The sequence below is a fragment of the Acomys russatus genome, chromosome 6, assembly GCF_903995435.1.
Source record: "Acomys russatus chromosome 6, mAcoRus1.1, whole genome shotgun sequence".
NCBI classification, from domain to species: domain Eukaryota; kingdom Metazoa; phylum Chordata; class Mammalia; order Rodentia; family Muridae; genus Acomys; species Acomys russatus.
The window spans coordinates 25,354,126-25,381,518 of record NC_067142.1 but is presented as its reverse complement, the minus strand read 5'-3'; the positions used below and the strand labels follow the sequence as shown (position 1 = coordinate 25,381,518).

At 44.9% G+C, this 27,393-nt stretch overlaps 2 protein-coding genes across 2 annotated transcripts in view; both read left to right on the top strand.

The window, feature by feature from the left end:
- The window catches only part of Nckap5 (NCK associated protein 5), a 958,567-nt gene extending 949,616 nt beyond the window's left edge, over positions 1-8,951 (top strand). Inside the window, exon 17 of the mRNA XM_051147290.1 lies at positions 8,335-8,951. Within this exon, the coding sequence (XP_051003247.1) occupies positions 8,335-8,613 (279 nt within the window). The 3' untranslated portion in view covers positions 8,614-8,951. The remainder of the gene's footprint in view (positions 1-8,334) is intronic.
- A 2,337-nt stretch (positions 8,952-11,288) lies between these two features.
- On the top strand, positions 11,289-27,252 carry Lypd1 (LY6/PLAUR domain containing 1). The gene is made up of 3 exons (XM_051148224.1): positions 11,289-11,587; positions 12,922-13,062; positions 27,016-27,252. Exons 1-3 carry the CDS (start codon positions 11,536-11,538, stop codon positions 27,222-27,224), a joined length of 402 nt encoding a protein of 133 aa, XP_051004181.1. The 5' UTR covers positions 11,289-11,535; the 3' UTR covers positions 27,225-27,252.
- Positions 27,253-27,393: the final 141 nt, after the last annotated feature.

Here is a 27,393-nt window from a genome sequence, read left to right as displayed (position 1 = left end):
GGCCAGAAGTCAATCCCAAGTTTCTTCCTCATTTGTTCTCTGACGTATTTTCAAACAGGATCTTTTGCTAAGCCTAAAGCTCTTGGATTGTGCTAGGCTGCCTGGCTAGTGAGCTGCAGGGGTCCTTGTGTCTCTGCCTCTCCACTGCTGGGATATACTTACATGTGTCACCCACAGCCAGCTTTTCTCAGTGAGATCTGGTGATGGAACTCATGCTTGCCTGGTCAGCCCTTGATTTCTTACGACCAGTGTGAGGGAGCTCACTTATTTAAAGATTGGCACCTCATTCTCTAGTGGAATTTTTCATGATTGGGAAGTTGATATTGGAATCTACTGTCAGCCTTTTACTTTTCAAAGTCACTGAGAACTAAGATGGGGAGGAAGAATGTTAAGGTTGTTTATTGAGCCAGTAATAGATACACGCAGGACACCCAATTAAGGCTCCGGAGCTTTATAGAGTGGGAAGATTTGAAAAGAACTTTAATGTAAAGAACCAGAGTGTCAGAGGGGTTACACAGCTAATTAGCACCGTGTCAGCCATCTTACGCTGGATTCCAGATACCTGCTATCGTGTGCACTGATTAAGGTCTTGCATTCTGTATTCAGGCTGTTTTTTCTCCACTCCTGACTCTCTGGCAGATTAGCCAAGCATATTTGGACCAGTATTTAGACCTCATTGTCTCTATTTCCCCATTTGTGTAATGGTGTTGATAATCGGACTCTCTCGTGGGATTGCTTTAAGGATAAAATGAGATAACTCGCGCAATAAAATCACACAGTACTTGACACAAAGTAAAAATGCTTTCTAAGTATGGCTATTTGCCTACAATGTGTTTTCCAGGATGATTGGCAGTGGCTTGCTATTGCAATAGAGAACTAAGAGACACTGGATGTTAATTAAGACCCTGTTTGCACTAATTTGGGCCAAGGACTCTGATGCTGAGTGAGTGCTCATCTGAGGAAGGAAGCTCAATTTGAATTCCCCCAGCAGCTCTGCATAGCTTTCTGACATCTTACAGTAGGCATGATAACCAGTATCATTAAGATAAAAATCTATAATGAAAACTTATTTGAAATGATGAAATGGTAGCCATAATCATAGGTGTACTGTATATTTCTCTATGACTGAGGGAGGAGTTCTAGCTATAGAATTTAACGTGCATGCATATCTTAGAAGGGGACACCAGCACACACAGAGAGATAGTAGATAGACATAGATGATAGATAGATGACAGACAGATAGATAGATAGATAGATAGGCTGATTGATTGATGGAGATCCATTGATAGGTGTGGGGATATAGCTATAGATATATCTCTTTTGCTGGTTTAATCCCTTTGACTTTTCAGTCTCTCCTCAAGTATTGTCACATCTTCTGCAAGAGCTTTTCTTTCCTCCTAATTGATCCTTCCTGACATTAGCAATATTGCTTTAGGCTAAGTTTCTTTCATGAGTATCATTAAACAGTGAAAGCATGTGCTATGTGTTTCTGTTAAAAGCAAAACAAAAACCAAAAACAGACAAGGAAACTAAATTTCCAGGTCAAATTTCACCTGCCTCTTAACTTTGTGCAAATCACAGGTCCCATAAACATCCCATGTAAGGTACAGTTGGCTCTGGCCTTGCTTGTTTCTATGTTCATGTTAGATGTCTCTGAGAACACAGAGGGGAAAGGGATTGGAAATAACTATTTCATTCAACCTACCATGTTGATAGTTCTGAGAGTCTGATGGGTCTACATCTCAGTCTGCGTTTCCAGCTTTACAGTGAGTCTGTCCACTACAGAATCTACTAGAGCAAGAGATAGGCTCTCCTGGCATATGTTGATTTGAAGTGGATTACAGAGCACTGTACTGAGACAACAGGAGTGTGTTACATGGCATCATGCTGGGGTGCTCACCCACTCCCTTACTGTATCAAAATTCTGTTTACCCTTCCAAATCTGACCAAGAGCGCCCTCTCTTATGAAGTAGCCTCTGTGACTCATAACCATAAGATGGTTATGCAGAGTCAGCCATACAGCAAGTGGCTTTGATTGATTCCTGTTTGACAACAAGGCACTAAATTAGTTGCAGTGTTATTCTCCAGAGATTTCTGGAGCATACCTTACAGCTCCTCGCTGGGATTACTGTTAAGAAGTCTATGCTTTCACTGAAAACAAGAAAATGCTATCTGAGTAGGCAAGGATGCTCATTTCTAACCTTAAAATGTGTCCTCCTCATGCCTGCTTGCTCTACTTTTGCTCCCAAGTGCAACGTAAAGCCCCAACAAGAAAGTCACTCATACAACTGTTGCCACCTATAGGAGACAAATTTAATACAATAATTTTATTTTAAGTCTGCATATAACAAAAAAGAAGGAAGGCGACGTTTTATGGAACTGACAAGATTCTTGTTGAACACCGACATGTACTGCTGTTATTTTCACCATCATTCTTCTACATTTTTATGAAAGACACACCAGACTGGCACTTTTTGAATGCTCTTCCAAGGTGAACGCTAAGAGCATCTTGCCACACTCCACCAGGACTATAACAGGACCTTAAACGCTTTTCTAAACTTCTTCAAACCTCCCTGCTATAAATAGAGATGCTAATGACAGCCTCCGTCCACACAGAAGCAATTGGAGAGCCAGGCTCAAGGCTACAATCTCAGTACTTTGAAAGCTGAGTGAGTAGGATTATAGCAAGTTTGATGTCAGCCAGGGCTCCATAGTGAGTTCCAGGCTAGAACAGGTTACACTTTTGAGACTCTGTCTGAAATATATAAACAAACAGGGCTGGAGAAACAGTAACACGGGTGAAATGTTTGCTGTGCAGGCTTGAAGGTGTGTGTTCACATCCCTGGAGCCTGTATTAAGCCAGACAGAGTAGGGCATGTATGTAATGCCAGCACTCCTAGGGTGAAGTAGGAAGAAGGAGATAGGACAATCCCCAGAAGCTGGTGAGCCAACCATCCTGGTGTATGCAGCAGTGACCTCAAAGAGACCTTGTTCCCCCGAAAGGTAGAAGAAATGGACTGACACCCAAGGAAGTCCTCTGACATTTACCTGCCTGCTGTGGTATGTTTATACCTGTGTGCACATGCACATTCCCGTGCGCAAATCATACACACATACACACACACATCAAAGATTATGAAAATGAATGAATAAAACACAAGGAAAGGCAAAAAGTACTAACTAGAAAATGAACCAGAGAAATCCCTTCGGTGTCCTCAGCGTCTCCTCCGGTTCACTTGAGATGCCATCACTGTGGCTAGTGTGTGACAGTCACACTATTTTGTTACCATTTGCCAAGTAGATCACTAACACATTACCACTGACCTCAGTCACTCTTCCTGTTTAAATTTAAAGTCAATGTGGCTTCAATGATTTATAAAGAAATGGCACCTGACAAGATGGTATCTAGCCTGCTTCCAGGGGTTCCTAAGCAGAGGCAAGAGGAAAAGACAGTCTCCAAAGCAACTGTGGATTCTGGGAGGAAATAAACATGGGCAGACAACTTGGTATCTGGATAAGCCTTATGTAGAAAATTGATAGCAAGGGGTGGGACTGGTAGATGTTAGATAAAACATCTGTTTTTTCCTATTGACACAGAGTACACATGTTTATACTCACCCTAAATATGGACAGACCAAAGTAACAACTGCACTAAAGTCTAACTTGGTCAACCACTGGATTTTTCTTGGGCTTACTAACAGGAGTTGGGGTGGGGGTTGCTTGTAGAAGCAGGGATAACATAAGGAGCTGCATTACCCCAAAGCTTGTCCCAACACTAGTGACCACTTGCTAAACTGTAGCACTGGAGTTTTCTGTACAGTTTGCAGGTAGCTTCATAGGTCCGAGAGAGCTCCTCTCTGCACGTTGGCTGGTCACAGTTTCTCCATCCTGTAGCTGCTAATTGCTTCTGTAAGTCTGAGAAGGGCCCTTGTGACTTTTCCAGCCCTTATGAACATCCCTTCCCACGAGGAGGCATAAAACAATGCCTCTCCCTCCTTTTAAGATGCCAAGGACAAAAGGCACAAGGTTCTGACAGAGTTCACTCCGGAGAACTGGTGAGTTCACGGGGAGAGGGAAGATCATCCCTCCCCATGCTTCCAGCTCCATAAACAAAATAGAGAAGAAAGATCTTCAGGACAAAGACAAATTCTGGGATGACAGAGCCACAAGCACCACGAAGCCATGCCACAGAGAGGAAGATGAGCTGAAATGCAGCCAAAGACCCGTGGGCCTCTCCGTCCCTTGGATTGTTTCTGCAGTTAGCTTTTTACTCTTGAAGGGCCAGAGGTGCTGCAGGTCATGTCAGTGCCCCGAGAGTACAGGGCTGAGGGTGAAGCTATTGACCTACACCTCAATACACCTGGGGGTAATGATACCTCAAAATACCACAAGTGAATTCCACTTGAACATAGCAGAAAAATGCCAACTAAACACACAAGTGCCTTTAAAAAAAATCTAACCAATGACCTAATCCCAGAGTCCAAATTCCAGTAAAAGATATGAAAACAAAAACAAAATACAACTCCTTCTAAAGTTACCAATCCCACAGTGATGGATTCCATTGACAGCAAATTAGATGAAACCTACGAAGACAAAGGAATTAGTATAAGAGCATTGAATAATTTCAAGGATCATATGAAATAAGCTGAATGAATTAGCAGTACATTGAAATGAGGACATCAACACAGGACATGAAAAGGAGATCCAGTAAAGTCAGAGAAATGCGGAAGACCTCAAGTTGAAATTTTGGAAATAAGAATCTCAATTAAACTAAAAACTCAGTGAAAAGGTTTACAAATAGAATTGGTCATGTGGAAGATAGGAATTGGGGACAAGGTAGACAAATTATAAAATTCAGTCAATAGTAAAAATAAGATAACAATGTTAATAACCTCAAATTTCTAATCAAAAGACAAGTGCTTGTAGTTAGGATTAAAACAGATTCCGTATGTTTATTGCCTTCAATAAGCATGCCTCACTGGCAAAGATAAACACAGGTAAAAGGACAGAAAATGAAACTAGAAAAAGGCAGGCGTAGCCACATTAGTATCTGACTAATTACTGAATTAGCAGGGATTAATACTATTGCTTTATATTGGGTAAAATATAATTCCTGGGGAGAATAAAATAATTCTAAGCATATCTATAACACACACACACACACACACACACACACACACACACACATACACACACACACACACCATGGCTAAAAATAAAATTTAAATAATAAGTAAATGCTTCTGACCTCAATGTGTCGTACTATATAAGGAAAAACTTACATTTTCCTCTAAGATCTGGAAGAAGACAAAGGTGTCCACCCCCTTTATACTTCTTCAACACAATGCTTTAAGTCTTTAGCTAGAGCAATAAAACAAGAAAAGGAAATAAACAGGCATGAATTGGAAAATAATAAAATTATTCTTATTTGCAAGTGGTTTGAATCCTATAGATAAGAGACCCTACACATTCCACCAGAAATAAGACTGGAGGACAGAATGGGAATAGTGAGAGAAGGGAAGAGCGGGAGGCAGGTGTGACTATGGTCAAAGTGAAAGATACACCCACGTGAAAGTGTCTCTACGCAAACCCATCACTGTGTGTAATGAATATGCACCAATAAATCATAGAATAGAAAGACAGAAAAAGGTAAAGGTACACAGCAAGATGCCTGGTCCATGAGCTCAGACAAGGCAGATGTTACAGGCTGATACACATGTCCAGTTTTTGTTTGTCTTTGCCACTCTTCTTTTTAAATTTTTTTCTTATGAACAAATGATTAAAAAAACGAAACATTTTAATGAATGAAAGTAGTACCTAGATTTTTCGCCTTTGAAATAAAAAATTCTGGACCCATGTTTCTGACATTAGACATAGCCCATGTTCCTGAATCACCAGCTTGACTACTTCCCGGGGCTTCCATGGTGAGGCCAGGTGAAGAGTGGCCTTTCTTGTCACTTGCCCCAATGGTGTTGAGCTAAGAAATAGTGGACACATTCTATCCACACTGTCTTTCTCTCAATAATCTGCATGGCCAGAGTTAGACTTTCAGATAAATATCCAGAGAGATGGTAGACACACAATTATTTAGGTAGATTCTAGAGATAGATGATAGATGGATAGACACAGGCATGCATACATACATACAGACAGACAGACAGACAGACAGACAGACAGACTACATACATATGTAGCTTGTTTTTTTTTTTCTTGCCACCCTTTTATTTTAAAGCTTTCTTACATGTATTACCTTAGTTATGGTTATCATTGCAGCAATGAAACACCATGAGCAGAAAGCAAGTTGAGGACAAAAGGCTTTATTTGGCATGAGCTTCCACATCATAGTTCATCGCCGAAGGAAGTCACAACAGGAACCGAAACAGGACAGGAACCTTCTTCAGTCAGGGGCTGATGCAGAGGCCATGAAGGAGTGCTGTGTACTGGCTTGTTCCTTGTGGCTTGCTCAGCCTGCTCTTACAGAACCCAGGTCAACCAGCCCAGGGATGACACCACCCACAACAGCCCAGTCCTCCCCATCAGTCACTAATTAAGAAAATGCCCTATAGTCTTGTCTACAGCCCAATCTTATAAGGCCCTTTTCAGCTGGACTCCCTCCTCTCTGATGTTCTAGTTTGTGTCCAGTTGACACCAAACTATATAGTACATTGTATGTATTTCATACTGAGTGTGTGTCAGAGTCACATTGTCCGGGTAAACACCATGAAATATCATTTGCAGCAAGCTTCTTGATGTGCAGTGGCTGCTAATAGTCTGGAGAATGAACTCTGAATACCACTATCATGGACTACTAATCCTATCTCATGTGTGTGTGTGTGTGTGTGTGTGTGTGCGCGCGCGCGCGCGCGCATGCACGCGCACATGTGTGCACAGGTGCACATTTTGTTTGTGCATGTAGAGGCCCAAAGACAACATGGAGTGCCATTCTTCTGGGACTGTCTAGCTCATGTTGTTTGTTTGTTTGTTTTGCTTTTGATTTGGGGTATGTTTTTTTCTCCAAAGACAGGTTCTCACTGGCCTGGGAGTCACCAAGCAGGCTGGGCTGGCTGGGTATGGAGCTTCCTTTCTCTGTTTCCACAGCAGTTGGGTTACTAGTGTGTACCAACACACCCATTTCTTTTAGGTGGGCTCTGAGGATCAAACTCAGATCCTTAGGCTTGCAACAAAGCAATACACTGACCGAGCCATCTCCCTAGCCTGAGACACAAGTGTGAAAACTACACTGTGTGTTGTGTAGAACTAAGATGTAGTAAGTATATCAGCCAAAATGAAATAAAACTTAAAAAGGAACACGTGGATCAAAAAGTTAAAGCCACATGAAATGTTCGCACTCGTGAAAGCCTGACAGAGTGTGTTACGTGTCTGACTTTGTGGAGGCCTAAAAGGCGGCTCTTGGTATCATATTTAAGCCACTGTTGCTGCTTTTCCCTGTGATGGTGGGACTCTTGACTCAAAGGAGAAAAGAAGATGGACGATATGCTTTAGTGGCTTCACCACCATGCCTCCTCTCATTACCTCTGGTGCCCCAGCCTCCTTTTGTCCTTTCCCCAGCCTGAACAGCTTGTTCAGCTGAACACACTCAAGCCCACAGCATCCCTACAATGATTGCCTATTATAACTGTGGTATTTCCGGAAGTCCTGGAGGTAGGTGTTCCCAGGTATCCGTGCCTGGGAATAAACTGTTATAGCTAGACCTTCTGGAAAGGAAGGGTTAATAAACTGCAGACCTGTTACTTGATTTTTATGCCTCTGGCTCTTCTGGATTCTGCAGCCAGCGACTTGGAACTCTCCTTAAAATATCTTAGGTACTTAAAAGGGACAAAATTCAAACATGACAATATTCTTAACAAGCTTAATATGTACTTAAATTTTATGGCAATTTAAGAGATTTTCTGCCTTACCCCTCCCCCCCCAAATGACTAGAGCTTCTGGCTGAAACTCAATCCATACCCATTTTAGAAAAAGTGCAAGGAATATTTATTAAGAAAACAGAGGGCTTTGAACTTTTGATAAAGAAAAATAAGACACTTTACCTGAGAAAATTTCAAATGGATCCATTTAAAATGAATTAAGTGGCACTTAACTGGTTTGCAAATTGGGATCTATTTATCGCAGTAAAATGATTAAAGTCTTGATTTATCCCTAAAATTAGCTTTATTATTGCATTTAATTACACTAAAAGATTGTTAAGGACTTGTAGGTTCTCTCTGTCCCTTTAAACTGTACTTTATTCAGACAATAATTGAATATCAGATAGGATAAATTGATTTTTTACAAAGAATTATGTTTCTAATATTTTCCTCCTTTTTATTGCAGGAACTGAAACAAGTTGAAGAAACAAAAGAAGATCCTGAGAATAGATTATCTGAAATTTCCCTGGAGTCGTTCAATAAATTTAACAGCAATACTGTGATTTTATTAGAAAAAGAGACGTCTCCAAGCGGAGTTGAAGGACAAAAGGAAGAGAAAGGCAAAAAGACAGAAGCATCTTCGAGTGGCTCGGACAGGCCTGGGGTAGACAATGTGGAGTCTCTGAGTGACTCTCTGTATGATAGCTTCTCCTCCTGTGCAAGCCGAGGTTCCAGCGAAACCTAGAAGAGCATCCTCCGTGAGATGTCTGTATAGTGCACTAGGAAACAGATGCGGGAGCTGGGATGCCAAGAGGGCCAACTCCAGTGAAGCTGACAGCAGCCAACACACCAGAGTTTACTTCTCTCATAGATGGATAAAGATTGCCTCTACTTACTGTGTTTCAGGACGATTAAAAGCAAGATACGATAGAGACGTCTCAATGTTTGCACTTTTTGATTATTTGTATAAAAGCTGTAAATTTTGGGGAAAGAGAGAAATTATATTTGTAGGGGGAGAAAGATAGCAATAAAAAGAGTTGGCGTTGCGCTCTTGAAACGATGTATTACGTTTTAGAAGTTGATAATATATATTTTAAAAGTCCAGCTAAAGATATTGTCAGTTTAATCATCCTGGTCTTCAAGTTACCTGTGCGTATACTGTGTCAGCCTAAACATGGGGCCTGCAGAAAAGTCAGCAGGTTGAGGTCATCTCTGCCACCCCAGGTCTCACTTGATAGAAATTTAAATGGCGGCCCAGTTTCCAGTGTGTCACTAGGAAGACTCAAGTTTGTGATGATGTTGGCGCTTCTGCTGAAGAATTAAGCATGGACACTGATTGGGAGGGTAGCTCTTGGATCTGAAGGGAAGCAGGCTTCACTCCCAACATCTCCCGTCCTCTCCATTGAATTTCTCTACAATTCTGAGTGTTTGTTGAATTTTTTTATCTCCCTGCTTTATTATTATTATTATTAAAACTCTGGGTACTCTATTTGCCATATCCACTTTATACGAATAAATGAATAGTTGGTGCTATGAAACTTTCTTACTTTTTAATATCCTTTTTCTATTAAAGACTGTTTATATGTGAGGATAAATTCTATTTTAAAGGTTATGTGTATTTTTTCTAGACTTGAACTATTTATAATTCCTTCTGTACAGCAGCCTGCAGACGGGGCAGGGTAGAGCTATGTTTAGGATTTCTGCAGTTACCTTAGCACACTTGTATCTTTATAGAGTATTGTATGACCAGTGTTATTTTATTTGTGCAATTTGTATTTGGATTTCGTTATCTTAAATTCAAACTGTGTAAAGCATCTTTGTCTTTCAGACTTTTAAAAAAATCCTTTTGTTCATTTCATTTCGGAATAAAAATCCTATCACAATCACACGGTCTAAGAGCAGAAAAGAACTTTGTTCAAGGAGCAGTTGGTCCCCGGGATTATTTTAACCGACTCTCCCGACTCTCCCGCTTGCTCTGTGGATAGGTTTCCCCGGAGGAAAAAAAATGCCCCCGCCCTTTTGTTCCTCTAATAGTAATTAGAACAATTATTAAGATCCACACTGCAGACAGGGCGAGTAATGGTCAAAGTATCCCTGCGCCCCCCACCCCTCAAGGAGTTAACCAGCTAGAAATGAAAGCAAGGGGATGGGGGAGAATGAGCCCGAGGCAGCTATGGACTGATCTCTGCAGAGGAATTACAAGAAACTCATTTATGCCCCTTCCAGACTTGTTTTGCTGGCAGGGTGGGGAAATAAATGATCACAGTCCAGCTGGAGAGCTCTTTCCCTGGGGAGGCTCCGCAGGAGAGGGGTGAAGCTTTGCCACCGGTTTCCACTGAGGCTCCGAAAATCGGGGGGGGGGGAGGAGTGGGTGGAAACGCGCGGGGTTGTGGGCGGGGGCACCAAGAGCTTTGGTTGCCAGCGCTTTGCACAGCACAGCCTTCCGCAAAGCTCCAGCAGGAGGGAAAATAGCACCGTGGTGTCCCGGGAATATGCAAGGTGGGTCACTTAGAATTGTCAGAAAGGGGAGTATTGGAGGAGCTAGGCAGCCATTGACTACGTGGCCATGCCTAGCGCTAAGGAGTGTACACCCATAGCTGGCGGCTTGAAGGAGCAAGCAGCCCCGTTCGCTTTTCGCTGAGAGCAGAGATCCCGGTGTCCACTTCCCACGGTAGCTCACCCGCTCCCTGGGCTAGGCGAACAGGGCTGTATCAATGCACCCTCCAGTGATGCTCTCAAGCAGGTGAGGAGAGGATGGTCATGTTAAGAGAGCCAGCTGCAGTAAGGTCACTACTCGCAGGCTTTCTGATGGAAGACCAGGGTGACCTGTGTGCGATGTGGGTTTCTCCTAGGAAGAGGCGCGGCTGCATCTGACACCCCAGGGAACTCACTACCATGCAACTTTGCCAGGTGCACGGAAACACCCTTTCACCTTATTTCAAGCAGTCATACAGAGAGAGGCAGATGTTAGAAGACCCCTGGCTGATTACTGGGCGAGACCCAATTGCAGGGGTGCTAGTTAGCACCGGTAAGAAATAGAACATCTGGAAGGGAAGAGTATCTCAGTGAGCCAAGGCCCAGCCTAGCACTCGGGTTTCCGAGTTCGCTTCGGACAGGTCCTGACAGCACCTGCTGCGCCCTAGTCACCTCCGCGTTCTTACCAACGACTACTCCCGAGCCCTGCAGGCGCTTCTTTCCAAGGACCTAGAGGAAGCTGAAAGGGTGGCAGAAGGGGGTGGGGACAGTAGAGAGACAGTCCCAGCCTTCCCCGCCCTCCACCCCCACCACAACTCAGCAGCCATCACGTGGTAACCGGAGTGGGAAGGGTGGGGGCAGAAGAGGCTAGACTTTTTTGGGTGCTCCGGATCGCCAGTAGTTCTTCAAGCCTCAGCAGCCAACGCCTCTGGAGGCGCTGCGCTGCGCTCCGCCCCAGGGAGCGCGAACCCGGAGGAGCTTGGGACTAGCCAGCTCTGGTAGTCCCGGGCGCGGGCGATGCGGGCGCCGCGGGCGACACCTGCGGCTCCTCTCGGTGGCAGCCGTCGCCTGGGCGGCAGCAGCTCGAGCCTCGGCAGCCTTAGCAGCTACAGTCGCCGCAGCCCGGAGAGCCTCCGTTGCGGTCGCGATCTCTGATGCTCCTGCCCGCTCCCGGCCCAGCCGATCCGGGAGGATGTGGGTTCTCGGCATCGCAGCAACTTTTTGTGGATTGTTCTGGCTTCCAGGTAAGAAGATGAAGAGGCTAGCTGCCTGGCGAGACACGCTCATGCTATCTCGCCGAGCGTCCCTGATCTAAGCCCCAGTGCGCCCACCACTGGTCCGCGCTGAGCTGGGGCTATCCAGCAAGAGTTTTGGTGCTGGAAACTGAGACCCAGAGGCGCCAGACTGGGACTCCCTCCAAGTCCCGCGCTGCAGGAAAGCGGGTAGCGGCAGATTGGCGCGACTCTTAGCTGCAGCTGCTGGGGGTACTCAATCGGGGAGGCAGAACTGGGAATGGGGAGGGTCTTGAGCTGGGAAAGACAAGAGGCGCGACTAGCCTCCAACCTAGTCAAGTTATCAAGTGTTTGAGGCCACCCAAGGGAGCGGAAACGCTGACAGGTGAGCAACTCGTCGGACGACCCGCAGCTGGGGATGGGGGCGGGGGAGCAGCCCTCCTGTGCTGAGTACTAGCTAAGCTCTTTCCTGAGACGCTTGCTAGGAAAGGGACACATTGTGAGCGCTAGGCATGGGGCCCAGAGACAATCTTCCAAGATCCGAGGAGAGCGACCAGGAAGATATGGTAAGTAACTAGCCCTGATCGCGGACTCCAAGCTATCAGAATGTTTGTTCTTCAACAGCCATGTTTTTAAAAGAGGGTAAAAAGGAAGGTCTAAAAGGGCTGCAGTGTAGCGGTTCCTGGGAGGGCGCGCGCCGCGTGTACACACACACACACACACACACACACACACACACACACACACACACACACACACACACAGCTCTCTTCCACTCTCAGCAGCTGCCCCCCACAGTGATCACACTTTGAGGAGCATGGACACTTAACACCCAGCGCCTCCTCCCAGGTGTGCAGGGTCGTCGCTAGGAAGCCTCAGAGCCCCAGCCCCTGGATGCTGATTTACAAGATTAAATAAATAAACCGAAAAGGCGCCAGCGAATGCGGCTATGAATGGTGCCAAATAGTAATTAACCAATTTGTAACCAATTAGCAGTTAGGCTCAGACAGGAGCTGACACTTGTACCCAGCTACTTTGATCTGGGATTTGACCTCTCACCCTTCCCTTTGCAACTTCTTGTAGAAAGGCCTACAGGGATGTTACAAGAGCTGTTTGTGTCTAGAGAAGAAATTTAGGGTCGCTGGAAGGGCTTTATCCTCCTAGACCCTGGGAACAGATGCCGCCGCCCCCTGCTGGCTTCAGGCACTGCCAGCCCTACTGAGGAAGATCAAGATGCAGAGGCCAGAAACCCCTTGTTGTCTGGGACTGAGCATGGTAATACTAGCCAGCCAGGGTGAGCTCTGTGCAAGCCAGTGTTTCTGAACCCCTCCACATCTGTGCCACAGGGTCGGCGGCGCTGCAGATTCAGTGCTACCAGTGTGAGGAATTCCAGCTGAACAACGATTGCTCATCCCCTGAGTTCATCGTCAACTGCACCGTGAATGTTCAAGACATGTGTCAGAAAGAGGTGATGGAGCAAAGTGCAGGTAAGCTGGCCGCTCAGGGCTGGGGATGGAGGGCGTTGAAACACCAGAGAAGACTCTGATGTGACACACGCGCACATGCACGCGTACCCCCACACACACGTTAGCACAAATTTACTTTTTACAGTTTCAGGAAAATGAAGAGTTGGAACTCATTAGAGTTAATTACCAGGGCTTCTCCCCCTGGGGAATCTGGAGGGGAAGTCGTTGTAACTCAGTAGCTTTCCTTTTCTTATTTCAGTATTTTTATTTATTTACTCCTTTCATCTTCCTGGACTAAAAAGCTGATCAGGGCAGTGAAAAATATATGGAAAACTGGTCCAGGTTCCAGCAGCTAGACAGTAGCCTGTGAGCGATGTCAGCCTGAAATATGAAGCTACTCGAAGTTCCCAGAGGTCAGAACTTGAAAAATGTGTTTTGTCATAGCACCACATCATATTTCTTTGAAGAACACTATAGGATCTTTATTTAATTTTAGAACTAATACATCAAATTCCAGGCACAAATTGCCAAGATCTTTCACAGGAAGGACATCACACACACACACACACACACACACACACACCAATTCTAGCAGCTTAGCTATTGACTGGTTGAGCAAAGAGCCTGGATGCTACACAGCTGAAGATGGGAGTCTTTTGAGAGGTGGAATCCCAACCACCCTGAAGTTAGAATGAAAAAAAAAAAAAAACTCACCCTCAAAATGGAGCCAGAACTTTGAGAAAATAAACAAAGCCATTGCTTCGATTCCAAGGTCAAATAGAGATTCTGCTACTTAAGGGCTGTTGAAAACAAGGGGAATACCATTTCGGGGTGAAAGACATTGAGTGAGCCTTGCTCCTCCTTAGTCCAGAAAGGTGCCCATAGAGCTCCATAGGTCATTAAGAGGATTGATTCATCTAACTCCCTGGCAGAACAATGCATGGAAGCTCTCACTGATGACAGAACCTTGCAAAGCAGTTTCCTCATAGCTAGGGAATGAAAGTATCTTGCCGTTAACCTCTTGGTTGCTTAGGGAGCATATCTACCCGTTCTTCCTAGCGCTGGGGTATGATGTGAGGGTGTGTGTTATTTTTTTATATGTGCGTGTGCATGTGTGTGTGGTGTGCATGCATATGTGTATACGTGTTCACATTTGTTGGCACATGGATATATGTAGGTGCACATATATACTTTTTTGACATCTTATGTGTACATGGTATTCATTCCTGTGTAGATACATGTTTGCATGTGTGCAGACAAGGGGTTGATATCTGTGTCTTCCTTGATTGTGCTCTACCTTTTGTACTGAGGCAGAGCCTTATACTTGAACCCAGAGCTCACCAATTCTAACTAGACAGGCAGCTTGGTCCGAAGATCCCAATCTCTGGCTCCAAGAGCTCGGCAAACAAGCAGGCATCATCCCGGCTGCCCTGCCGGCATGTGCACGCGCACTTGGGATCCAGACGCGAGCCCTCACACCGGCCTGGCAAGCCTTTCACCTGCTGATCCATCTCCCCAGACCCTTTGTGTGGCTGCTCTATGTGGCACATCATTGGCTGGAGTGCAGGTCCCTTGTACAAAAGGGTTCTTCTGGGAAGTCTAAGGTGTCACTGTTCTCAAGAATGGTGTATTCCACCACCATGCCCAAGCCTCAGCAAGCATTATTTTTAGCATCTGGTAGTTAAAACACGAGGACAACACAAAAATTAATGATGACCCTGCAGCTAAGATGGGTGTGAATAATTTGGATGGGTGATTTTCTATGCACTGTATTTTACCTGAGCTAAACATTTCCTGCCTTTTGTATTTCTACAGCCCTTTTCCATGAAATAGGTTTGAGGCAGTACTGGATTTCCTTAAGAACGTCCTCACAATCCTCAGGGTGACTGCTACTTGGAGGTTGTGCTTCACAACCTGGGATGTGATCGACAAAAGGAGTTACTCAGAAGTGCCCAGAAGGGTACTTCTGAGAAACTCCCTTTCTCATCCAAGGTAACAGTCACATATTCCCTTTTCACAATACTGTTTCTCTTCTTGCCTCCTCCTCTTCTCCAAGCCATTTTATAGAAAAGGCCATATAACTTCCTCTTACCTGCAGAAAGCATCCAGTCAGTCCTGAAGGAAGGCCTTAATTTAGGTTGCTCATTTTCTAGTGACACAGTCAAATTGCTTCTTGTCTGCAAATCAGGTGTCAATGGCCACAGGCTACAGGACATGGACCACAGGTCAAAAGATGAAGAAAAACTAAGCATAAAGCAATGTCAATCTTTTTTTTTTTTTCTTGCTTTGGATGTGTGTGCATATATGTACTTCTGAGAGTGTGGTATGTGTGTATGTGTGTGTGTGTACAGATATGTGTGTGTGCTGTATATACTTGTGTTCTGGGTGTACAAAGGCACACACACATGCAGGAGCATGTGGAGACCAGAAGGACATCCAGCTCTGTGGAGGAATGCTAAGTGAATGTATCAACCATCAATAAAGCTCTGTTTAGCCAATCAGCTGGGCAGAAGGACAGGAAGTTGGAGGTGGAACTTCCTGGAGGAGAGGTGAAAAAAAGTTCGGCAGTTGGAGGAGGACAGTGGGAACTGGATGCAGACCGGCCCAGGGGTCACAGTGGCAAGTGTTTGGAATATATGTATGTTATAAGGTTTAGAGTAGTTTGTTTAGTTTACGAGTAGATTAGAATCAGTTCAGACTCTGCCTGGCAACGTGCTGGCAGCTTTAAAGTACGTTTTAGTCTCTCTGTGTCAGTTATTTGCTTTACAGGCCAAACAGATACAAAATACTGTAACACAACTCTATCAGTCTCCACCTTTTCCCCTTAGGACAAGGTTTCTCACTGACCCTGGAGCTAGCCTGGCCACCAGAACGCCCCAGAGACCTTCTTGTCTTGGTCCTGAATGTCACTGGGTTTGGTCAAAGCATGCTTGGCCACACCTGGCTTTTTTATTTATTAGCATGGGTGCTGGGCTCTGAACTCAGGTCTCCCTGCTTGTGCAGCAAACCCTCTTATTCATTAATGCCCAGCACTCCCAGCCCCAGCCTCAATCTTGGTATCTAAAAAAAATAGAAACAATTAATGAATCCAAAGGGAAAACCAGTCATGGGCAATGTCTCAAGTTTTGTTTGTTTGTTTGTTTCCTGTTGCCATTATGGTCTGACAAAAGGAACTTAATGGAGAGTTTATTTTTAGCTCACAGTCCAAGGCATAGTCCAGTTAGTCAAGGTCACAGCAGCGGGAGCTTTCAGGAAAGGGTCATGCGCGCGCGCACACACACACACACACACACACACACACACACACACACTCTCTCTCACACACAGAAACCGACTAACACATACATGCTCTAGTGTTCATTGCTCTTCTTCATGTCTATAGTCCAGGAACACAGCCAGGGAGCAGCCCTGCCCATGACTAAAGTCACTCTGCTCATTTAAAGTAACACAAAGATAAACCCTCACAGCCACACCCTGTCTACCAGATGGTTCTAGATTCTGTTGAGTTGACAACACTAACCATTGTAGGGAGGGACACAAGATGTAAATGGATGCAAGCCATTCTGAGTGGGCAGTCACTGGAAGCCAGGCAGATGTAGCTACTGTTTCTGTTGATGGTGCTTGGAGTTTTTTGTTTGTTTGTTTGTTTGTTTGTTTGTTTTTCCTCAGCAGAAAGCAATGTCTAGGGACTGCTCTCTTGAAGCATTCAATATTAAATTTTACATAATTGTTATAGACCAGTCAGTTCGATCTCTTGCCAACAAGGATGGAGAGCAACTTTGGTTGCTAAGTGACCACAATATAATAAAATCGTGACGGCATGAGCTTTCATTACGTGCACTGTGAATCTGGCACTAGCTGTGTGGTATCTCATGAAATCTAGTAGCTCTTTTCATAATGGCCAATTCCCTATACTTTGCTCAGCTGGCCTATGGTTCTACTGCCTTGTCAACTTCACCCCCACAACAGATCATAGTGCCTGCTGAGTGGTCCCATCAGGAATAAAAGCCAGATTGGTTGCCAATGTAGCCTGTGCTAAAAATCTTGGTGCAACAGAGCTGAAAAGGCCTAAGAGCATAGAAGTGTCTTCCTGGAGTTATGCTGAACTCGACTGCCCCCTTGCTCTTGAAGATGTTCATCCTGTGTCTCCTTGTTTTGTGTGGTCATGGGTCTTTTCTAATCTCTCTGAGAGACTCTGGGATGCTCCACATTGAGCTACTGATTTGGACCAGCCTTTCCATTTATAGAGAAACAAAGGGAGATCTTTAAAACATTGTATGTCTGGCCCAAGTCCACCAACTCATTGTTACTGTGTGGTTCTTGCTTCCCTGGCCAAATGCATTTGTTGCAATGCTAACTACCAGTCTCCATGCTACCTACCAGTCTCTGACAGAGGGAAATGTCCTATCATACACACCCAAGAAGATAACTTGGGCACAATTCTAAGGACTGAGATGACATTATTATTATTATTATTTATTATTATTATTAATGTCTGTCAAGTTCATCTGGCAGGCCAAGTGGACAGACCACAAAGTGGATATTGAAAGAATCAGAAAGCTAACCAGAAGGAATCTTAAAATTTTGAGGGTGGCTGGACTAGCATTTTCCAATAGACATAGAAACATCATGGATTAAACTAGACTAAGAAACTTTAATGAATTACCCTAACCTGACATTAAGCAGAAAGGAAAGACAGTCTCCAGCAATATGATATGTGCAAGTTTTCAGTTGGTCTTTCCTGGCTTATGTCTACAAACTAGCTCTTAGGAATTTTGAGGAAGGTAAATTTAATTTTCATGGAGGTACACTTAAAATTAGCCTATGCCTTTTCTCTAGAATGGTGCTCCTATTTAGGAGCTGAGGTCATTCCCTGATGCTCTCTGCCTCGGTCATCTCTGAAATAATAAAGTATGGGCTCTGGGGAAGAGAGGGCCCGTGTTCTTGCTAATTGATGGTTAAACATTTGCTTGACTAATGACTCTTGTCCCAGCTCTGCTCTTCATGGGTTGGTGTTTCTGATCAGCGTCCTTGAGAATCACATTTATTTTGCTTATTTATCATTGCATTCCATAAAAATATTTCAAATATTGATTTTCATTTCAGAAGAGAAGCCTGCCCCCAACCTTCCAGTATGAATTTTTAAACCAGGATATAAAGAATACGAATTTGCATTTGTTTGACAGTGCAATCTTGTAATTAGAGTTTTTCCTCTTGACTAGATACAGTGAAAGGGGCATAATTTAATTTTTATAGACTAGCCAATTTCTGCCCTTACTAAAATATAGCTCTGTCAGTGAGCAAACTGTTACAGGTTCTCCTAAACCTTATTTAAAAGTTAAATGCAGTATATTGAGAGAAAGTTCATGGTCTGAATCGGTAACCTGATCGATCTTTTCACCCATCCTTGCAATATGCATTAATCTATTTGTCTGTTTTGCAATACGAGGGTTACTGATTTACATGCCTTCTTGCGTCTCCATTATGGCTGGATAAGGGATGGCTGTTTTCCTTTCGGATTAGTTAGTTGCTCATTAAGTTGGACAAGGATGGCTCCAGGCTTTGGCGAGGTTCATTCCATGTCTTGTTTTTCCCATGAGCTAAAGGAGGACCAGCAAATGAGGAATGAACAAATGCCTGCACCTCCTGGTAAAGATAAAGGTAACCACTCGAGAAAGCCAGTGTTCTCTCAAGTCCGGGTGTACTTAAGTTTACCGTATTTTAAAAGTGGATTCTTGTTTGTCCTTGTGGGCTTACCAGAAAGGAGACACACACACACACCTCTCTTCCACTCTCAGGCAGCTGCCCCCCACAGTGATACACACTTTGAGAGCAGGACACTTACACCCAGCGCCTCCTCCCAGGTGTGCAGGTCGCGCTAGGAAGCCTCAGAGCCCCAGCCCCTGGATGCTGATTTACAAGATAAATAAATAAACCGAAAAGGCGCCAGCGAATGCGGCTATGAATGGTGCCAAATAGTAATTAACCAATTTGTAACCAATTAGCAGTTAGGCTCAGACAGGAGCTGACACTTGTACCACTAGTACTTTGATCTGGATTTACCTCTCACCCTTCCCTTTGCAACTTCTTGTAGAAAGGCTACAGGGATGTTACAAGAGCTGTTTGTGTCTAGAGAAGAAATTTAGGTGCGCTGGAAGGGCTTTATCCTCCTAGACCCTGGGAACAGATGCCGCCGCCCTGCTGGGCTTCAGGCACTGCCAGCCCCTACTGAGGAAGATCAAGATGCAGAGGCCAGAAACCCCTTGTTGTCTGGGACTGAGCATGGTAATACTAGCCACCCAGGGTGAGCTCTGTGCAAGCCAGTGTTCTGAACCCCTCCACATCTGTGCCACAGGGTCGGCGGCGCTGCAGATTCAGTGCAACCAGTGTGAGGAATCCAGCTGAAACAACGATTGCTCATCCCCTGAGTTCATCGTCAACTGCAACCGTGAACGTCAAGACAGGTGTCAGAAAGAGGTGATGGAGCAAAGTGCAGGTAAGCTGGCCGCTCAGGGCTGGGATGGAGGGCGTTGAACACCAAAGAAGACTCTGATGTGAACACACGCGCACATGCACGGTACCCCCACACACACGTTAGCACAAATTTACTTTTTACAGTTTCAGGAAAATGAAGAGTTGGAACTCATTAGAGTTAATTACCAGGGCTTCTCCCCCTGGGGAATCTGGAGGGGAAGTCGTTGTAACTCATAGCTTTCCTTTTCTTATTTCAGTATTTTTATTTATTTACTCCTTTCATCTTCCTGGACTAAAAACCTGATCAGGGCAGTGAAAAATATATGGAAAACTGTCCAGGTTCCAGCAGCTAGACAGTAGCCTGTGAGCGATGTCAGCCTGAAATAGTGAAGCTACTCGAAGTTCCAGAGGTCAGAACTTGAAAAATGTGTTTTTGTCATAGCACCACATCATATTTCTTTGAAGAACACTATAGGATCTTATTAATTTTAGAACTAATACATCAAATTCCAGGCACAAATTGCCAAGATCTTTCACAGGAAGGACATCACACACACACACACACACACACACACACACCAATTCTAGCAGCTTAGCTATTGACTGGTTGAGCAAAGAGCTGGATGCTACACACAGCTGAAGATGGGAGTCTTTTGAGAGGTGGAACCCAACACCCTGAAGTAGAATGAAAAAAAAAAAAAAACTCACCCTCAAAATGGAGCCAGAACTTGGAGAAAATAAACAAAGCCATTGCTTCGATTCCAAGGTCAAATAGAGATTCTGCTACTTAAGGGTGTTGAAAACAAGGGGAATACCATTTGGGGTGAAAGACATTGAGTGAGCCTTGCTCCTCCTAGTCCAGAAAGGTGCCCATAGAGCTCCATAGGTCATTAAGAGGATTGATTCATCTAACTCCCTGCCAGAACAATGCATGGAAGCTCTCACTGATGACAGAAACTTGCAAAGCAGTTTCCTCATAGCTAGGGAATGAAAGTATCTTGCCGTTAACCTCTTGGTTGCTTAGGGAGCATAATCTACCCGTTCTTCTAGCGCTGGGGTATGATGTGAGGGTGTGTGTTATTTTTTTATATGTGCGTGGTCATGGTGTGTGGTGTGCATGCATATGTATACGTGTTCACATTTGTTGGCACATGGATATATGTAGGTGCACATATATACTTTTTGACATCTTATGTGTACATGGTATTCATCCTGTGTAATACATGTTTGCATGTGTGCAGACAAGGGGTTGAATCTGTGTCTTCCTTTGATTGTGCTCTACCTTTTGTACTGAGGCAGAGCCTTATACTGAACCCAGAGCTCACCAATTCTAACTAGACAGGCAGCTTGGTCCGAAGATCCCAATCTCTGGCTCCACGAGCTCGGCAAACAAGCAGGCATCATCCCGGCTGCCCTGCCGGCAGTGTGCACGCGCACTTGGGATCCAGACGGGAGCCCTCACACCGACGCCTGGCAAGCCTTTTCACCTGCTGATCCATCTCCCCAGACCCTTGGTGTGGCTGCTCTATGTGGCACACATTGGCGGAGTGCAGTCCCTGTACAAAAGGGTTTCTTCTGGGAAGTCTAAGTGTCCACTGTTCTCAAGAATGGTGTATTCCACCACCACGCCCAAGCCTCAGCAAGCATTATTTTTAGCATCTGGTAGTTAAAAACACGAGGACAACACAAAATTAATGATGACCCTGCAGCTAAGATGGGTGTGAATAATTTGGATGGGTGATTTCTATGCACTGTATTTTACCTGAGCTAAACTTTCCGCCTTTGTATTTCTACACGCCCTTTTCCATGAAATAGGTTGAGGCAGTACTGGATTTCCTAAGAACGCCTCACAATCCTCAGAGTGACTGCTACTTGGGGGTTGGCTTCACAACCTGGGATGTGATCGACAAAGGAGTTACTCAGAAGTGCCCAGAAGGGTACTCTGAGAAACTCCCTTTCCATCCAAGGTAACAGTCACATATTCCCTTTTCACAAACTGTTCTCTTCTTGCCTCCTCCCTTCTCCAAGCCATTTTATAGAAAAGGCCATATAACTTTCCTATTACCGACCTCCGAAAGCATCCAGTCAGTCCTGAAGGAAGCCTTAATTTAGGTTGCTCATTTTCTAGTGACACAGTCAAATTGCTTCTTGTCTGCAAATCAGGTGTCAATGGCCACAGGCTACAGGACATGGACCACAGGTCAAAAGATGAAGAAAAACTAAGCAAAAGCAATGTCAATCTTTTTTTTTTTCTTGCTTTGGATGTGTGTGCATATATGTACTTCTGAGAGTGTGGTGTGTGTGTATGTGCGTGTGTGTACAGATATGTGTGTGTGCTGTATATACTTGTGTTCGGGTGTACAAAGGCACACACACATGCAGGAGCATGTGGAGACCAGAAGGACACCAGCTCTGTGGAGGAATGCTAAGTGAATGTATCAACCATCAATAAAGCTCTGTTTAGCCAATCAGCTGGGCAGAAGGACAGGAAGTTGGAGGTGGAACTTCCTGGAGGAGAGGTGAAAAAAAGTTTGGCAGTTGGAGGAGGACAGTGGGAACTGGATGCAGACCGGCCCAGGGTCACAGGTGCAAGTGTTTGGAAATATGTATGTTATAATAAGGTTTAGAGTAGTTTGTTTAGTTTACGAGTAGATTAGAATCAGTTCAGACTCTGCCTGGCAACGTGCTGGCAGCTTTAAAGTACGTTTTAGTCTCTCTGTGTCAGTTATTTGCTTTACAGGCCAAACAGATACAAAATACTGTAACACAACTCTACCAGTCTCCACCTTTTCCCCTTAGGACAAGTTTTCTCCTGACCCTGGGCAGCCTGGCCACCAGAACGCCCCAAACCTTCTTGTCTTGGCCTGAATGTCACTGGGTTTGTTCAAAGCATGCTTGGCCACACCTGGCTTTTTTATTTATTAGCATGGGTGCGGGCTCTGAACTCAGGTCTCCCTGCTTGTGCAGCAAACCCTCTTATTCATTAATGCCCAGCACTCCCAGCCCAGCCTCAATCTTGGTATCTAAAAAAAATAGAAACAATTAATGAATCCAAAGGGAAAACCAGTCATGGGCAATGTCTCAAGTTTTGTTTGTTTGTTTGTTTCCTGTTGCCATTATGGTCTGACAAAAGGAACTTAATGGAGAGTATTTTTAGCTCACAGTCCAGGCGTAGTCCAGTTAGTCAAGGTCACAGCAGCGGGAGCTTTCAGGAAAGGGTCCCACACACACACACACACACACACACACACACACACACACACACAGCTCATTGTCTGAGTCAGCACTCTTTCACACTTCTTCCGTCTACATGGTTAGGTGCATATGGAATTAGTTATTACGCTCACTGCTGGGCCAGATGCCTGACACAAAGCAACTGAAGGAAAGTGTTATTTCAACTCACATGTAGGCATTGTCCGACCTTTTGGCATTGTGATATGACTTTGTCATCCACAGATGCTGGGCTGGGCCACTAGGCTAGTTACAACTTAAGTTTAAGAAGGGTACAGTCCACATGGGTGAACAGGCATGGAGATAGCATGAGCGAAAGCACCTGCACTCAGGAAGCAGCACGCAGAAAAGAAGTGGGGTCAGGCTACCAAACATCGTGGCTGATTGCCAGTGATCCACGTCCCCCAGCGTCCACCTTCTAAAGGCTCTATAACCGCCTCAAACAGTGCCACTATGCAGAGACTAAATGTTCGAACACATGATACCATGAATAGTGTTTCTCATTCAGACTACAGTAGTCACCATGGTATGTTACATTGCAGAGGATAGGAGAGAGTCTGGTGACAGGCCCTGGGAACGTCACTATGCTTCAGTAACCATGCCCCAGTCTCTGGATCGGTACAACTGGGAAGGCCATGCAGCCCTTTCTCCTAGTCTTTCCAAGCCATGCTAGTCAGTTTGTCATCACTGCAGCAAACTGCCCCAAACAATCAATGTATGAAAAAGAAGGTCTGTTCCAGTTTCAAAGGGCTGTGTAGATCTCTCAGGTGGCAAAGTGTGCATCATGCAGGAGTGTGGGCCTGAGTTTGATCCCCCAGAATGTATGCTTTAAACAGATACATATACGGTGGGGCATGCTTATAATTCCAGATCCTTCCGGTTCATTGGCCACTCAGTCCAGCCTAATTGGAGAGTTCAAGACCAGTGAGAGACCCTGTCTCAAAAATCAACATGGATGGTCCCCAAGGAACAATATCTGACGTTGCCCTCTGGCTTCCCCATGGGAGGGGGGTTGGGAGCTTAATCTGTGGTCAGGGGCCTGTGGGGATGCAGTATATTATGACAGATGCATGTGAAGAAGTAGGGCCCCTCATAGTGCGCGCGTGTGCGCACACACACACACACAGAGAGAGAGAGAGAGAGAGAGAGAGAGAGAGAGAGAGAGAGAGAGAGTCCCTCTGTCCTCTTTAAGAGCATACATGTGTGTGACCTGAGATCTCCGCCTTGCACCCACTTTCCATTAGTATCATGCTAGGAACCAAGCTTTTTTCTTACACCGGGCTTTCCAGGGCACCCTATATCTAAATCTAGGAGTGGAGCTAAATGATGAATTGAGCTGGCACATGGTAGCCATCTATACAGCGTCTGACATACAGGAAGGCCCCTATATACTTAGCTGTTTAGATGGTTGCTATTTTGAGTCAGGGTCTTATTTGGTCCAGGTGGTGTCAAGCTCACAGTGTAGCTGAGGACGGTTTGAACTCCTGAATCCCCATGCCTCAACCTCCCACGTGCTAGGATTACTTGTGTGCACCACTACAACTGAGTTATGTGTCCTGGGGACGGAACCCAGGGCTTCGTGTCTGCTAGGCAAGTATTCTGTCAACTGTTGTACATCCTAGCCATGTTATCACTATTGTTACTATTGCTTAACTGTGGTGACTTCTCAGCTTTAGAAGAAAAATCACATGGGCATTAGGGATGCCCTACTTTAACAGCTCCTCTGCGATTGGACCAGACACCTGCACTCCTTAAGATGAATTCTGTGGTTTTTTTCTTCAGAAAGCTTCTTATATGTACATACAGATGCATACATGTGTTGTGTTCACATGTGTGTGGGAAGCCAGGGGGCAATAGCAGACATCTTCCTCAACTACTTCCACATATTAGTCTTTGAGTCCAGGTCTCTCTCTGAACCCGGATTAAGTTAAGGCCAGCTTGACAGTAAGCTCCAGGGATCCCCGTGTTTTCACTTTCCCAGTGCTGGGATTAGAGGCCTGTGTTACCATACCTGCCTTTTAAACCTTAACTCGGGTCCTCATGCTTGCATAGCAAGCACTCTGCCCACTGAGCCATCTCCCAGCTCCTTGGGAAGCCTTCTGTCCCCTAGTGCCTGTCATCAGGCACTCTATGATGACAACTTGTTCTGGGGGCCCAGGCAACAAGGCTGTCCTGAGTACACTGTCAGTGCCTCTGCTTGCTCTTTAAACTTAGTGAACCTCTAAAATCAGGGTCCCTACAGTAGAGACTGGGATTACTCCCTTTGGGATTTGCCCTTTGGATTTAATAAACTCTTGGTTTGGGAGCCATCTATCTATAAAAAGATAATATCTGGATATGAAGTATGTGGTCCTAGCATGAGATAGCTTGAACAATAACAAAGAAAAGAAAAACCTTGTTGTCTACTATAAAGCAGGAGCTGATTAAAAAATATAGAGCCTGTTTCTGGGGACACATTTAGTCAGTACAATACTTGCAATGTAAATTTGGTCCCCAGACCCTACATCTGACAAAGGTCTAATATCCAAAATATATAAAGAACTCAAGAAATTAAACACCACCAAACCGAATAACCCAATTGAGAAATGGGGCTTGGAACTAAACAGAGAATTCTCAGCAGAGGAGTATCAAATGGCTGAGAACACTTAAGAAATGCTCAACCTCCTTAGTCATCAGGGAAATGCAAATCAAAACAACTCTGAGATTCCATCTTACACCCATCAGAATGGCTAAGATCAAAATTCAAGCGACACCACATGCTGGCGAGGATGTGGGGAGAGAGGAACACTCCTTCATTGCTGGTGGGAATGCAAACTAGTACAGCCACTTTGGAAATCTATCTGGTGCTATCTCAGAAAAATGGGAATAGGGCTTCCTCAAGACCCAGCTATTCCACTCCTTGGAATATACCCAGAAGATGCTCCAGCACACAACAAGAAAATTTGCTCAACCATGTTCATAGCAGCCTTATTCATAATAGCCAGAACATGGAAACAGCCTAAGTGTCCCTCAGTAGAAGAGTGGATAAAGAAACTGTGGTACATATACACTATGGAATACTACTCAGCTATTAAAAACAAGGAATTCCCGAAATTTGTGGATAAATGGATTGAGCTAGAAATGATCATAATGAGTGAGTTAACCCAGAAGCAGAAAGAATCAAATGGTATATACTCACTTATATCTGCATACTAGCCCAAGGGGCATGTCCCACGAAAGCCTTCACTTACCAGGAAACTGGGACAGAGGGGAAGGCATCCTATTGGGACTCTAAATGAGAGACGCATGGGAGCACAGCAAAATAAAAGGATCCAGAGGGTCCTAGAATCTACAAGTAGAACAATATGATAGGCAGATTTGGGCCCAGGGGTCCCGCTCAAACTAAGGCACCAGCCAAGGACAATACAGGAGGTAAACTTTAAACCCCTTCCCAGATCTAGCCAATGGTCAGAATATTCTCCACAGTTGAGTGGAGAGTGTGATACGACTTTCTCACGTACTCTGGTGCCTCACATTTGACCATGTCCCCTGGAGGGGGAGACCTGGTGGCACTCAGAGGAAGGACAGCAAGTAGCCAAGAAGAGACTTGATACCCTATGAGAATATATAGGGGGACGTAATCCCCCTCAGGAACAGTCATAGGGGAGGGAATAATGGGAAAATGGGGGGGGGGAGGAATGGGAGGATACAAGGGATGGGATAAACATTGAGATGTAACAAGAATAAATTAATAAAAAAAAAAAAAAAGGAAAAAAAAAAAATTTGGTCCCCAGAGCCCATACAAAAAAGTTGGGCAGGAGAGAACTGAGGAATTGAGGGCAGAGGAATTGAGTTTACTTAGTTCTCAACTCACCTCCATAAGGCAGCTCACAACCTCCTGTAGCTCCAGTTCCAAAGGAATCCAATGCTGTCTTCTGGAGTCAGAGGACACTGCACTCACATATACGCATACATTGCACACAATAACATGTACACATACCTTGATTTTAATAACTCTTTATTTGTGAATATCAGCAACTAAAATCCCTCTTGGGACGTTCATGATAGGTGCTGTGTTTTTGGTGACCTCCATGCCATCACCAAAAGAACTCCTAGGCTCCAGTAAGTCTGAGAGTTCTTATCCCCTGAACCATCTCCTAACTGAGGGGACAAGAACCCTTTTGTGGCAAGAGGTAAGGAAAAGCTACACTCTCAGATTTGGGTACAAAGAGATGGCTGAACTGCAGACCACACATGCTAACCCCATGTCTCTCTGGGCCTCTGTTGCAGGGATCATGTACCGGAAGTCATGTGCATCGTCAGCAGCCTGTCTCATCGCCTCGGCTGGGTACCAGTCCTTCTGTTCCCCTGGGAAACTGAACTCCGTATGCATCAGCTGCTGCAATACCCCTCTTTGCAATGGGCCGAGGCCCAAGAAAAGAGGCAGCTCAGGCCTCGGCCATCAGGCCAGGGCTGCTCACTACTGCCCTGCTCTTTAATGCAGCCCTCTGCCTGGCACACTGCTGAAGCTAACACAGAGATGTCAACCCCTGCCGCATCGTCTGTCTGGCCCTCCCTCTCTCACACCTCCCTGAGTGTCCTTTTATTCGGGTAGACAAGGGAGTCTTTTTGTTCCCTTTTGAGCAATGCAAGATGGCCGTGCGCAAA

What these genes read in the sequence shown, in the direction of transcription:
- Lypd1 (XM_051148224.1), top strand. Translation starts at nt 11,536, where the DNA reads ATGTGGGTTCTCGGCATCGCAGCAACTTTTTGTGGATTGTTCTGGCTT. An exon ending in TGGATTGTTCTGGCTTCCAG is followed by an intron (nt 11,588 to 12,921) that starts GTAAGAAGATGA and finishes TCTGTGCCACAG; the next exon opens with GGTCGGCGGCGCTGCAGATT. An exon ending in GGTGATGGAGCAAAGTGCAG is followed by an intron (nt 13,063 to 27,015) that starts GTAAGCTGGCCG and finishes CCTCTGTTGCAG; the next exon opens with GGATCATGTACCGGAAGTCA.